Raw genomic sequence first — 13,243 nt, forward strand, 5'->3', positions numbered from 1 at the left:
GGCCTGGTCAACTATAAAGAAAACCCAAGGCATTAAAAAAAACCAAAAACTAAAACCCAGAGTATGAGAAAGAGGGCGTAAACGCTAGGAACACTTCCATTTCCACCATACCTCGCGCTCATAAAATACATCCTCCAAAGTCTTTCCCCCACTGCTGTCACTTACAGCCTCAAACAAAGGTTTGTATACCTGAAAAACAAAGGCAAGACATTATTTTTTAAACAAGGTTTCATGTTTTAAAAGCATAAAAATTATATCTTTCCAGCAACATAAGAATTGCGCATCTATTTTAGAAAATCTATCCAGAAGGCCTGAATGTTTTTTGTAGGCTCTTTGGTCTCTTGAGGAAATAACAAAAAAATCCAAACAAGGAGAGGAGGGATGGAATTCCATTCTGTTGGCTTATTCAGGCCTACAAGGCGGGAGGCAAACGCAATTCTACGCTCTGTGCACACGGTTTGAGCTAATTTCCACATTTGTCTCTTAGGGCTGGTTAGACACATTAGAGAGGCTAAATGAGTGCTCGTGGGTTAATCAATATGGCTTCACGGGTTTTGAGATGACAACTGATAAAATTCATATGGAAGGGGTGAAAACCGCGGAGAAGCTCACATTTTAGGATTATGCTCAAGAGACGTTACCAAGGTTCATGCATTGTTGGTTGGCTTATATTTCCCTGGGGGCAAAAATCCATAGGCACAGATGAGAGGGGTGTCATTCTGGTTCTGGAAAAGCTCCCTGGAGGGTCTGTGTGTTACTGTCTGCACGTCAGAAGGGAGGGTGCCAGGGGATGTGGTTATAACCTTGAGCTGAGAAGCTTCAGGCTGTCCGAGAGCAGCCGGGTGCCGCAGTAAGAGAGGAGGTGGCAGCCCTCTTTCCCGAATCCTGGCCACCGAGAAGAGGGAGCGCTATAAACGGTATGACCATTTCTCCCCCGTCCTTCTGGGAGACATTCTGTACCTAGCACTGTTTGTCCAGTGGGCACTTGAAGGGTGGCTGGGGCAGGCTCTTTCACATAACTCTGACATGAGCTCACATTTCCACTGCACCAGTCCCTTGGGGAATTTGCTCTATCAAGCACTTTATTTAAAAAAAAAAAAAAAAAGGCTCAAATGACCATCCCCTGGAGATTTAAACAAGTACTTGCTTGGCAGGAATCTTAAAAAACACACTAGCTTGGGTTAGAAACTCGATGTATTTCTTTGGGAGAGACATCATAGCAAGAGATACTGCCTTCTAGCCTATAAACATAACCGCGTTAGATAAAGTGTAAATGTGATATGTGGACTTCTAAAGCATGCGAGAGGAAAGCACATGAGAGATTCTGGGATAAGCACGCACTCCGTAACTGTCTGCCACCCTCTTCATCTGCTCGAAGTCCTCAGCCTGGGCCAGAAGGCGCAGCCCCTCGGGGTGGAGCTTGCCGCAGGTCGGGTAGAGGGTCTCCCGGTCCTCTTTGCTCAACTCGGTGCCAAAGGAGTTCAGAGTGATAATAAAAGCACGCCGGTCAGCCTCAAACTGAATTTGCAAGACATCAGAGTCAATGAAATTGAACCACCTACTAAACGCTCCAGACAAATTCATTTTCAAAACGATCTGCTTTCTTTCCAGTCTATGGCTAATTATAATACAGACGTGTGTTATTAATGCTCCCACAGTCTCTTCCTGCCACAGAGCAGCTCTGCTGGTCAGAGAAGGAGCTCACAGCCCAAGAGGCCAGGGCATCCCACTCACTGCAGTCCCTAGGCTCTCTGTTATCAGTTACTCAGGCATTTCTCTCGTGTAGGCTCCTAGAGTCCCAAATGCCCCTTCCATAAAAATCAGAATAAGACCTAGTTGCTGGGATCGATTCAGAGATAGGACAGGATAATGTACATAGAAGGTCCTGGCAAAGTGTTGAGAACAAAAAAGTGCATGTCATACCAGTTAACATCCCTTTCTGAATGCTGACATCAGGTCAGTTCAGTCGCTCAGTCGTGGCCGACTCTTTGTGACCCCACGGATTGCAGCCTGCCTGGCCATCACCAACTCCTGGAGTTTACCCAAACCCATGTCCATCGAGTCGGTGATGCCATCAAACCATCTCATCCTCTGTCATCCCCTTCTCCTCCTGCCCTCAATCTTTCCCAGAATCAGGGTTTTTCCAATGAGTCAGCTCTTCGCATGAGGTGGCCAAAGTGTTGGAGTTTCAGCTTCATCATCAGTCCTTCCAATGAACACCCAGGACTGATCTCCTTTAGGACGGACTGGTTGGATCTCTTTGCAGTCCAAGGGACTCTCAAGAGTCTTCTCCAACACCACAGTTCAAAAGCATCAATTCTTCTGTGCTCAGCTTTCTTTAGAGTCCAACTCTTATATCCATACATGACCACTAGAAAAACCATATCCTTGACTAGATGGACCTTTGTTGACAAAGTAATGTCTCTGCTTTTTAATATGCTGTCTAGGTTGGTCATAACTTAAAACAAACCGGGCTACTTACCATTTATTTGTACTTTCCTGGTATTGATTTTCTTCTCTCAAGTCCTAGGGTAGATATCAATAAATCTAAGCCTGTCTCTAAGGATCATGGGACTTGGGACAAGTGACTGCTCTCCAGACCTGTTTCCTTATTTGTAAACGGTGAGGTCTGACCACACGCTCTCTTAGGAGGGGTCAGTCTACCCCAACCTGTCTCCTCTGTGCTGAGCCCTGCTAGACACTGAGCTCCCAGCCCCACGTCCCGCCTCTCTGTTTCATCTAACCACCAAATCCTTCTTGAAATTGCCTTCTATTTCTTCACCCTCCTGTTGGTTCTGCCTCTACCCATGCTGACCATTCCACCTCAGTCTGTCCCCCACAGGTACCTCCTCTGCCCGCCAGGGGAATCTGCCATGAAGACCTTGGGCTAAGAAGACCTTCTCCATCTACCCAAAGCAACCTGTGCTTCCCACACTATTTTAAAATCTCTGCATGCGCCTTTCGTCCCACTGCACTCTAAAATCTTTGAGGGGTCTTGTTCATTTTTGAATATCTAGTGCCTGACACAGGAAGATCTGAAATGTTGACCAACTCCAACAGAATGGTCCACAGTCCTACCACTCTAAAATTCTCTAATATTCTCTACCATGTTGCTACCCAAGGTGTGTTTCAAGGATTCATAGCTTTGACCTCACTGGGAAGCTGGTTAGAAGTTTAGAGTCTTAGACTGCAGTCCAGACCTAGTGAACTAGACTCTGCTTTTGAAATGAGATCCCAAGCACGCCCATATGCATCAGAGCTGAAATGAATTGCTCTACAGTATTATTTATTTTTACTCATTAACCAACAGCAAATCCAGACTTACAACAGATCTTACTGGAACTGTTTTGTTAGAACAGGTGTTTCCTATCAGTAGAGCCAGAGTTGGTTTCTTCTGATTCTTTTGATTGCTCTCATGGAAATTATGGGTGCGTCAGAAGCAAGGAGAAGCCTTATATGGAAGCAAAGGCAGCTGCCTCTGGCTACTGAATATAACCAAACCTGTCAGGAATCTTAGGCCTTCCAGGGATAAGAAAGGAAACGCAAGAGGGAGATTTCATGGCAATAAGAAAGAAACCCTGAAAATACACAGGGCAGGCGGAGCGACAGTGGAGCTCATCGACCCAGATGCTCTTCAGCGCCCTTTCTAGCGCCAAAATGTTAGGACCCCAAGGCGAGAAAGGCCGGGGTGGGGAGCACCGCAGGCACCACGGCGGAGGAAGTCGCGCAGGCAGAGCCTGACGTCGCGGGGGAGCGGCCGAAGCTCCAAGTCCAGGGAGGCAGCCGCAGAGGCGGCAGGGGCGGGTGGCTGGGAGGGAACTGAGAGGCTTCCCAAGCCTCGCCAAGAAGCGAGGACTGTGACGGCCGCCGCTGCTTGTCTGCACGCGCTGCTCACTTTCCACCTTCTGGTCCTTGTTAGCACCTGTCCCCTTTGCCTACGGAGCACACACGCCATCCCGTAACGCTCCAGGTTGAAATTCTACCTGCCTTTAAGGATCTCCTCAAATACAGTCCTTTTCATCTGAAGCCTTTCTTCTCTCTAATCGGATACGATTTCCTTTGGCGCCTTATTATATTTTAATTTCCCTTTTATTATAAGTGTCTACCGCTTTCTTCTAGCCTAGAGGCCGGGTGTGTGTTTGTGTGTGTATTCTCTTCGTGAAAAGAGCTCTAATTTTTGAATTGTAAAGAGGCCACCCTGTCTCTGACCGTCGCTAAGCAGACACTTTGCCATGACACCTGATGACGGAGGCATGTAGCTGGGGTGGTGCTGGTTTCCCGGAAGCCCGAGGGCAACCAGCCTGTGCGGCCCAGCGTACCCTAAACATCCTGTCTTTCCTTTCCCTGCAGATACTCAGGCATTGTAAACCCATAACGTATTTTCCGTTGCTGTTACAAAAAATAGCTATGCATTGTTGACAGATTCAAAACCCGTATCCGTTGCTTATGACAGAGTTGGGCTGATTAGTTTGAAAATTCTTGCCAGTTCCTTACAGGAGGAAGGGTCTCCCTGGAGGGAGCAGTGGATAGAGAGGTCGACGGCAGAGGAAGAGAGTGAAGTGAACCAGCCCCTCCTTATCAGCATGTGTCCTGGCCCAGGGAGGTGAAGCAAACATACTCTGTGCTTATTTTCACAGCTTCATTAACCGTGCAGATCCTCGGAAAAGCAGGAATGAGGCAAACAGTCCACTGCAGCACATTTGCCTGGGACACAAGTCAATTTCTTTTTTTAAATATGAAGCCACAATCTCGTAGTTAGGTCACATTTTCACCTGCAAGCCTAGGTTTATTCCCTCTTCCACTATATTCAATCTTTTGAAGTCTCTTATCAAATAATATCAAATGAGAATATATACGGAAGAACTTTGAAATTCTAAGGGCTCTATGGTTGTGCAAACAAAAGGGGAAGTAATTACATGACCTGGGATATTGACAAAAAACTGACACACCTTTTCTGATCATATCATTAGACATGTAATAATTGCACACCATTGTAACTGATATTTTTACTTAAGCATATAAAGATAGTTAAATGGATTTTTATTTTTAACACTGCTTGAAAAATCCAATAAGGTAGTGTTTTGGGTATCGCGAAAGGACAAAGAGAACATAGGGTATATAGTATTTTGACCAACTCCTCCTGGCAATAAGTATTTCTAATACTGTGCTGTCCTTTTCATATTACCAAGGATGACAAAGACATAATTCTTATTTGCTTCTGGTTTTTAAAGCATGTGGAGTATGGTCTTGCTTAAGAATTAGCACTTAGCATCATATAGAAGAGCTGCAGGTGAATTTGATGTAGAGGTGATCTAGCACAGTAGATAAACACATAAGAACTAGAGCCAGATAACCCGTGTTCAAATCCTGACAGCTGTTTGATGTCAGGCAACTTACTAGCCTTCTCTGCGCCTCAGTGTCCCCTCTGAAAAAGAGATCCTAAGCTACACATCTCAATGTGCTATTTTGAAGTCCAAGTGAATTTATATATATAAAGCACCTAGGACAGTATCTGGTATACAATAAATGTTAGCTATTAATACTGCCATTGTACACCTCTGTAAGGTTATTATTCTTTTTTCTTTTTTATTAAATGAAAGATTATCCTATAGCACTTTACGATTTTTGTGTCACATTTCATAAAATCCCATAATAACCCTTCCTTTCCCCCATTCTGCCCCTCCCACTAATTTGTTCTCTTTATCCACCAGTCTGCTTCTTTTTTTTGTTTTATTCACTGGTTTGTTTTATTTTTTAGATTCCATATATAAGATAACACACAGTACTTTGTCTTATTTCACTTAACATGCTATTGCTGCTGCTGAGTTGCTTCAGTCATGTCTGACTCTGTGTGACCCCACAGACGGCAGCCCACCAGGCTCCCCCATCCCTGGGATTCTCCATATGGCACAGGCAAGAACACTGGGGTGGGTTGCCATTTCCTTCTCCATCACTTAACATAATGCCCTCCAAATTCATCCAAATTGCTGCAAATGGCGAGATTTCATCCTTTTTCATGGCTGAGTAGTATTCTGTTACATATATCTACTACATCTTCTTTACCTTTTCATCTGTTGATGGACATTTAGGTTGCGTCCCTCCCTTGGAAACTGTAAATAATGCGATTATCCACACTGGCGTGTATGTATCTTTCCAAATTAGTATCTTTGCTTTTTTCAGATGTGTATCCAGGAGTGGAACTGCTGGGTCACGTGGTAGTTCTAGTTTCATTTTTTTTTTTTTTGAGAAACCCCATACCATTTTCCACATGGAGAAGGCGATGGCACCCCACTCCAGTACTCGCCTGGAAAATCCCATGGACGGAGGAGCCTGGTGGGCTGCAGTCCATGGGATCGCTAAGAGTTGAACAACACTGAGCGACTTCACTTTCACTTTTCACTCTCCTGCATTGGAAAAGGAAATGGCAACCCACTCCAGTGTTCTTGCCTGGAGAATCCCAGGGACAGGGGAGCCTGGTGGGCTGCCGTCTATGGGGTTGCACAGAGTCGGACACGACTGAAGCGACTTAGCAGCATACCATTTTCCACAGCGGCTGCACCTATTTATGTTCCTAATTACAGTGGCGACGATTTCCTTTTCTTCACATCCTTGCCAACATTTGTTGTTTATATTCTTTTTGGTGAAAGTCATTCTGACAGATGTGAAGGTTATTAATCTTAACATAACTCTTTCCCACATATTTGGTAGGTACAATATGTGAATCATTGCTAAGCCATGGGAATTATGCCATGTAGAATCTATACTTTGAACCATAGATAATGTGGCTTTTTATAGAGTGGCTAGTAGTTAAATTTATGAAAAGAAAGTGAGGTGCTTCAGAGGGTCACTAGGCTGCTTGTATTATGTGCTCAGCATGTCTGGAACTCACTTTCTGACAACTGGCATGTCTTGAAAAAATGTTTTGATGCCCACTGCCTATGTAATACAAATAGAGATAAAAAATCGTTTTGGAGTCCTCCAAAGAGTTCTTACTTCAAGGACTGCTTTGACTTTAAATTTTCAACAGGATCTTTAACTGTAAAGGTTTAATAATGAGATGTTTGAGGGGCATTACTTTTATCAGGGGGCTTCCCAGGCGGCTGCAGTGGTAAAGAACCTGAACTGCTAATGTAGGAGATGTAAGAGGTGTGGTTTGATCCCTGGGTCAGGAAGGTCCCCTGGAGGAGGGCACGATAACCCACTCCAGTGTCCTTGCCTGGAGAATCGCATGCACAGAGGAGCCTGGTGGGCTCTGTCCGTGGGGTCGCAGAGTTGGACAGGACTGGAGCAACTATGCGCACACACTTTTATCAAATGCAGCATCAGAACATTAGGGTAAACTGTGGGCAGATGAAGCTATTTCAGCTTTTTCTCTTCTTCTGCAATGAGTAGTTCTTATCAGGCTTTTCTTGAAATCAGAAGTCATTCAAATATGTAAATATTAATATCTACCCAGTCCTGAGTGTTCATTGGAAGGACTGATGCTGAAGCTGAAACTCCAATACTTTGGCCACCTCATGTGAAGAACTGACTCATTTGAAAAGCCCCTGATGGTAGGAAAGGTTGAAGGCGGGAGGAGAAGGGGACAACAGAGGATGAGATGGTTGGATGACATCACCGACTCGATGTACATGAGTTTGAGTAAACTCCAGGAGTGGGTGATGGACAGGGAGGCCTGGTGTGCTGGTTGCAAAGAGTCAGACACGACCGAGAGACGGAACTGAACCCATCAATGAAGCCAGTATAACTGATAATCTAATGATTAAGGATATTCTTTAGACAAAACTTCTTTCCATAGGAAAGCTTTCTAAGCCCAGTACGTTTTGTTTTGTTTTTTGCCTGTGCCATGTGGCTTTAAGGATCCTTAGTTCCCCAACCAGGGATTGAACCTGTGCTCTTGGCAGTGAAAGCAAAGAATCCTTGCACTGGACCACTGGGGAACACTTATTTTTTTAAGATCCAGGTGAAATAGTAAGTCAGCAAGAGAGATCCAGGTAAAACACTCAGTGCAAACTATGCCCAGAATTCCCCTCCGATCCCTTGATCTCTGGCTTGAGTCTCCCGTGTGTGTGCAGATTGACATCTGCAAGCAAGAGGGCCTCTGGGCACAGATGAAAGCTGTGATGATGAAGAGGAATTAGAGGGAGTATAACATCAGTTAGAGAGGTGGGTGCCGATGGTGGCATCTGCCACGCTGTGAGGAGTAAGTGGGCACGCCAACTGTGAATCACCACCCCTGGTCTTTCTGCGGTGGTGCTCAAGGGTTGCTCGTGGAGGCTTTTACTTTAGGACTTACATGAGAAGTGCCACCCACAGTGGGTTTTGCTGACAAGTTGTGGGGGTTCCCAACAGGCCTGATATTGGGAGGGAACTTGGTGATTGTTATGGGTACCTATAGTGTACCAGTTATCCAAACCATACTAAATTTTTAACGAATTATAATCTGCTTCCTTCATACTATAGCCAAGTAAATCATGATCAAACTTCTATATGCATTATTCTTAATTCCCAAATAGCTCTTCTCTGTAGAAAACTAGGAAAATATCACTCTTAATTGAAGACATCAAATGATACACTTAATAAAATATATTGCTATTTTATTTCTAGATAAAAGAACTTCTGAGAATAAAAAAATGGTAGGATTATATAAATAAAAAGCGTGTAAGCCCGTTATTTGGCATAAAAAAGTCAAGGTCTCTTTCTTACCTCCAGAATGGGACACATGACTTCTGCTGTGACATCACCATGATTCTTACAGAATTTATAGAATGCCTCGATGTAGGACTTAAAAAGAAGAACACAAAACAATAAAATGAACATATTTTCCTTTTGGAAATTTCCAGATCAGCTTTTCACGACTTATTAAACACTTTAATGAAAATTGAATTACTTCTCCCATAAGGAGATATTTTATAACATATTTGATGCAAACTTTCACCATGCAGTACATTTGCACAGCCTAAAAAGCAAAACTCTGTAAAAGAACAAAACTGAACTTATCCTAGCTTGAAATAACTTACCAAGCACTTTTTTGCATGGCTCTCAGATTATTTCGTAGTTAATTCTCACTATTCTAACAAGACTGTGAAACTCTCTTAGAGCTCAGCAAATAAGTCCAGAATGGGCCCTATGAAAAGTGAAAGTCCTAGCACTCAGGAGACACATTTGGGATGGCGCTGAGCGTGGACAGTACATGGGGAACACAGAGTCTAGGCTGTAGAGTCAGGCAGTCTGTGTTTGAGTCTCAGCTCTATTACCCACTAGCTCGCTGACTTCTACCAGCTAAATTTACCTCTCCATGTTTCCGTTTTCTCATCTGGGGAGCGGGGATGGCAAGTAGTTTTGCTGAGTGGATTAAATGAACTAATGCCTAGGAATGCTTAAAACAGTGGCTTCTGTTAGCTGTATCTCAGGAATGCCTCCTCTAAGCCCATAAGTCTCTTTATAAGAAGGAAACTGCTGCAGTGCAGTGCTTTGGAGAGGTTTCATATGTTTCAGCATAAGAAGCTGGACAGAGGGCATATCCATTGCTCTGTGAAAGTGTCTACAGACGCTGCGGTTGCATGGGTGAAAATGCACAGCCCCTTTGACTCAGCCCCTATCACACAGGGCATCTCAGAGGGCGGCAGCACAGTCCAGACAGACGGCCACACTGCACAAGCAGTGCCCGTGGGGGTGTGTCCACAGGTTGGCCATCCTGGGGTGCTGCACGCTGTCAGTGAATTAAAACCGTGTGGGCAGGTTCACTGTGAAATTCACGGACTCTAACAGGGCTGAGGAGAGAGATGAAACCTACCTAACGAAGGGGTCGCTGTGTGCACTGCTGCTCTGGAAATGGATTGGCATTGTTCACCCCACTCGTCTATCTGCCTATCCATCCCTCCGTCCGTCCATCCAGTTGACACCTTTTATGTGCCTGGTGCCATGTAAGAGCTAAGGATACAGAGAGGAATGGGGTCATCTCAAGAATCTTGCTGGATGGGAGAACTTGACATGCGTGTATTTAACTAGAGGACAAGTCAGGACTAAAAAGAGATTTGTTCCCATTATGCCTAACCTCATAATTCGGAAGTTTGCTAGTAAGAGCTAGTGCTAGCGTTAAGTTGCTTTCAGTCATGTCTGACTCTGTGAGACACCATGGACTGTAGCCCACCAGGCTCCTCTGTTCATGGGATACTCCAGGCAAGAATACCAGAGTGGGTTGCCATTTCCTTCTCCAGGGGATCTTCCCGACCCAGGGATCAAACCCACGTCTCTCATGTCTGCTGCATTGGCAGGCGGATTCTTGACCACTAGCACCACCTGGGAAGCCAATACCAAACAGCTGAGCCGATCATTGGTCAATAGAGTAAAAGTATTAGTCACCCAGTCGTGTCCTGCTCTTTGCAACCCAGGCAAGAATACCGGAGTGGGTTGCCATTTTCTTCTCCACGGGATCTTCCTGACCCAGGGATGGAACCTGGGTCTCCTGCTTTGCAGGTGAATTCTCTACCAGCTGAGCTGCTAGCAAGTAAGTGACATCTAATGAAGAGCTCTGGTTACAATGTATTACGTAACAAAGAAGAACATCACATTTGGGGAAGCAGTTACCTTGTATAGTTTATTACGAAGGATTTCAATGTTCAGTTCATCTAGAGCATTTTCAGATGTACAGTCTTGAAAGAACGGAGCTGAAAGCAGAAATTGTCATACAAAATAAATCAAAATAGGATTTTAAATTGTAGAAAATGTTTCGTGAATGTAGCACCCTCTGCTCACCCCTAACTAGGAGACTGTAGAGTGATGAGCAATTGACAGCCTCAGTGAAGCTAACAATGACGGTGTCAGGGGAGTGATTACTGAGGAAGCACTTGCTCTGTGTAAGCCATCAGTAAACACTGGATATACTTGAACATATTCAGTCCTCACAACCTTGAACTATTCACTTTATGGTTTCCGTTTTTGAAGCCCCTCCCCACATCAGCAAGCCGTATTCACCATTTGCAACCTTACTATGTACAAGTATGGAGCTGTATTAAAACTGTCCTAGTGTTTAAAACTCTTTTATAGGAAGAGAGTATTATTTTCAGAATGGAGGAACCTGGAGTGAAATGAATTGTCCCAAGTCCCTTGGTTGGGGGCGGCAGGACCTGGTTTCATGCCTGTGGACCTGGGTTTTCAGACTCACCGTCTTTTGGCCATGCTATGCTCCTGGAGCAACCGACACTTAATAATGACTTGATTACTTCTCTTTTTACAGTTTGTTCTAAGTGACAGCTATTATGAAGCATGGTCGCCATGCTATTATCCAGGTTTCCTGGCGTGGAGATGTAAAATGATCCCTGCAGCGTTTTAAATGCTGCAGCTACTGCAAGTGCCAAAGTACGACGATATTAACATTGATTTTATCACTGCTTCAGGTCATTTGACAGGCACTCCTGAGCATCTCAGAAAACAATGGCATCCCCAAACTTCTGAAAACAAAGTGTTTCCCAGACACAGCCTTATACAGACAGAAATTTAAAATGAAAAGGTAAGGAACGTATCACCTAAAACCCAGCTAGAAAATTTTTTGAAAAATTACAAGTTTTATCATTTATTTGCTGTGATCAGGAGTGAAGCCCATGGGTTTGGAGGTCGGAAGATGAGGCCTGGCCCTTCTCGGCTGCCAATGGTCTGCATGGGATCTCGGGCGGTATTACACCCCTCATCTCGATCTGAAAAAGGAGGGAGCTGGACCAGATGATTCTGCAATGTCCCCTCCCCTTCGAGGAACCTGTGCAGTATGACACTGTGTTCATGGAGACAACTGTGACTTGCAGCTGCATTTTCTAATAGTGTGATAACACACACAAGCAGCTGCACGATTACTTATGCACTCGTACCCAACGGTGTCTCGACCAGAATGGCACTGAAGAGGTCCGAAGGGGTCTCTGCAATGTTGACTGCTTCCATTTCCGTGAAATGGCCCAGGGGGTGGCACTTCACCAGAATGTCCTTCACAGGTTTGTTCTGCAGCGCGCCGTTCATCAGGAGAATCACGTTGTCTATCATGTAACTGCACCTGGTGTGGAAGGAAGACTCGATCGTTAGGAAAACGATTGCATGAGGATAAGAAGTATCCCGCAGGTTAAATGCAAGCAACACACACTGTTCAGCCATATACTCGTTCACGAAGGAAATTAGATCTCCTTTTATTTTAAACTCTGGTGTATGAGCGATGTGGCTGGGGTAAAATGCACGACTCCCAGAGGGAACTGTAGTTTGAAAAACCATACTCATAGTTATAATAACTGACCGGTGTAACCACCTAAAATATGACCCTACACACTGATTATCGTATGTGGAGGGTGGGGCTGGGGACAGAGAGCCACGAGGGTGTAAAATTGCTTGATTTCTCATGATGGACTATGGACTGACAAAGTTGAGAAACAGAACTGAAGAGTTTCTTTCTACTTTAAAAACTGACTTTTGAAATTTGTGTTGAAGCCCCATCACTGAGGATTCAAAGTTTTAAGTATTTAAAATAAAAAGGAATGCAATTAAAATATTCATTTTAAAATTAAAATGCTTTATTTATTAAAAATTAGACTGTTCTGGTCTTTTTCTCTTATGACAGAGTGAGCTTTCTAGCCTCTTCCCCCTCCCAGAACCCCAAGTGTCCGTAGATTCACACTTTATGTGATTTCTTCCTTCAGTACAAAGCCCTATATTCCCAGGATGTTCCAAACAGTGAGGTTGAGAAGAGAGATACAGTCGCCTCCTTTGTAGAGAACATAGCTTAAGGGAGGTACTGGACAAGGACCCACTGGGATGCCCTGCGGTGCAGCACACAGGCTGCGTAGAGATTGCGGGGTGGTGTGCGGCTTCAGAGCCGGGCGTTTAAACCCGTCTGGGATCAGACTGATGAGATGGTTGGATGGCATCTCCAACTCCATGGAGATGAGTTTGGGTAAACTCTGGGAGTTGGTGATGGACAGGGAGGCCTGGCATGCTGCAGTCCATTGGGGTCACAGAGAGTCAGACAGGACTGAGTGACTGAACTGAACTGAACTGGAATCAGACTTCCTAGGATGTGACTTCAGGCTGCAACTTGCAGAGTGAGTAAGAGCTGTCCAAGCAAAAGAGGCTGGGAAAGGGGCGAAAAAGTGCTTCCAGGCAGAAGGGAGAACACGTGGAAGGCCCCAGAGGCAGAGAGCCAAGAACAAGGACATCCTTTTGCCTGAGGCTGAGTGCTGGAGGTGGGGCCCAGACTGAGCAGGCG

The 13,243-nt window shown here is 44.8% G+C and overlaps 1 protein-coding gene across 1 annotated transcript in view; it reads right to left on the reverse strand.

Annotated features, from left to right (window-relative positions):
• Window positions 1-13,243, reverse strand: part of ATP6V0D2 (ATPase H+ transporting V0 subunit d2) — a 55,469-nt gene that overhangs the window by 2,558 nt on the left and 39,668 nt on the right. Inside the window, exons 3-7 of the mRNA XM_040261135.1 lie at window positions 11,865-12,043; window positions 10,591-10,670; window positions 8,707-8,784; window positions 1,342-1,518; window positions 112-189 (exon numbers count right to left, since the gene is read on the reverse strand). Coding sequence (XP_040117069.1) covers window positions 112-189; window positions 1,342-1,518; window positions 8,707-8,784; window positions 10,591-10,670; window positions 11,865-12,043 — 592 coding nt within the window. The remainder of the gene's footprint in view (window positions 1-111; window positions 190-1,341; window positions 1,519-8,706; window positions 8,785-10,590; window positions 10,671-11,864; window positions 12,044-13,243) is intronic.

Source organism: Oryx dammah, unplaced genomic scaffold (assembly GCF_014754425.2).
Source record: "Oryx dammah isolate SB20612 unplaced genomic scaffold, SCBI_Odam_1.1 HiC_scaffold_19, whole genome shotgun sequence".
Lineage (NCBI taxonomy): Eukaryota > Metazoa > Chordata > Mammalia > Artiodactyla > Bovidae > Oryx > Oryx dammah.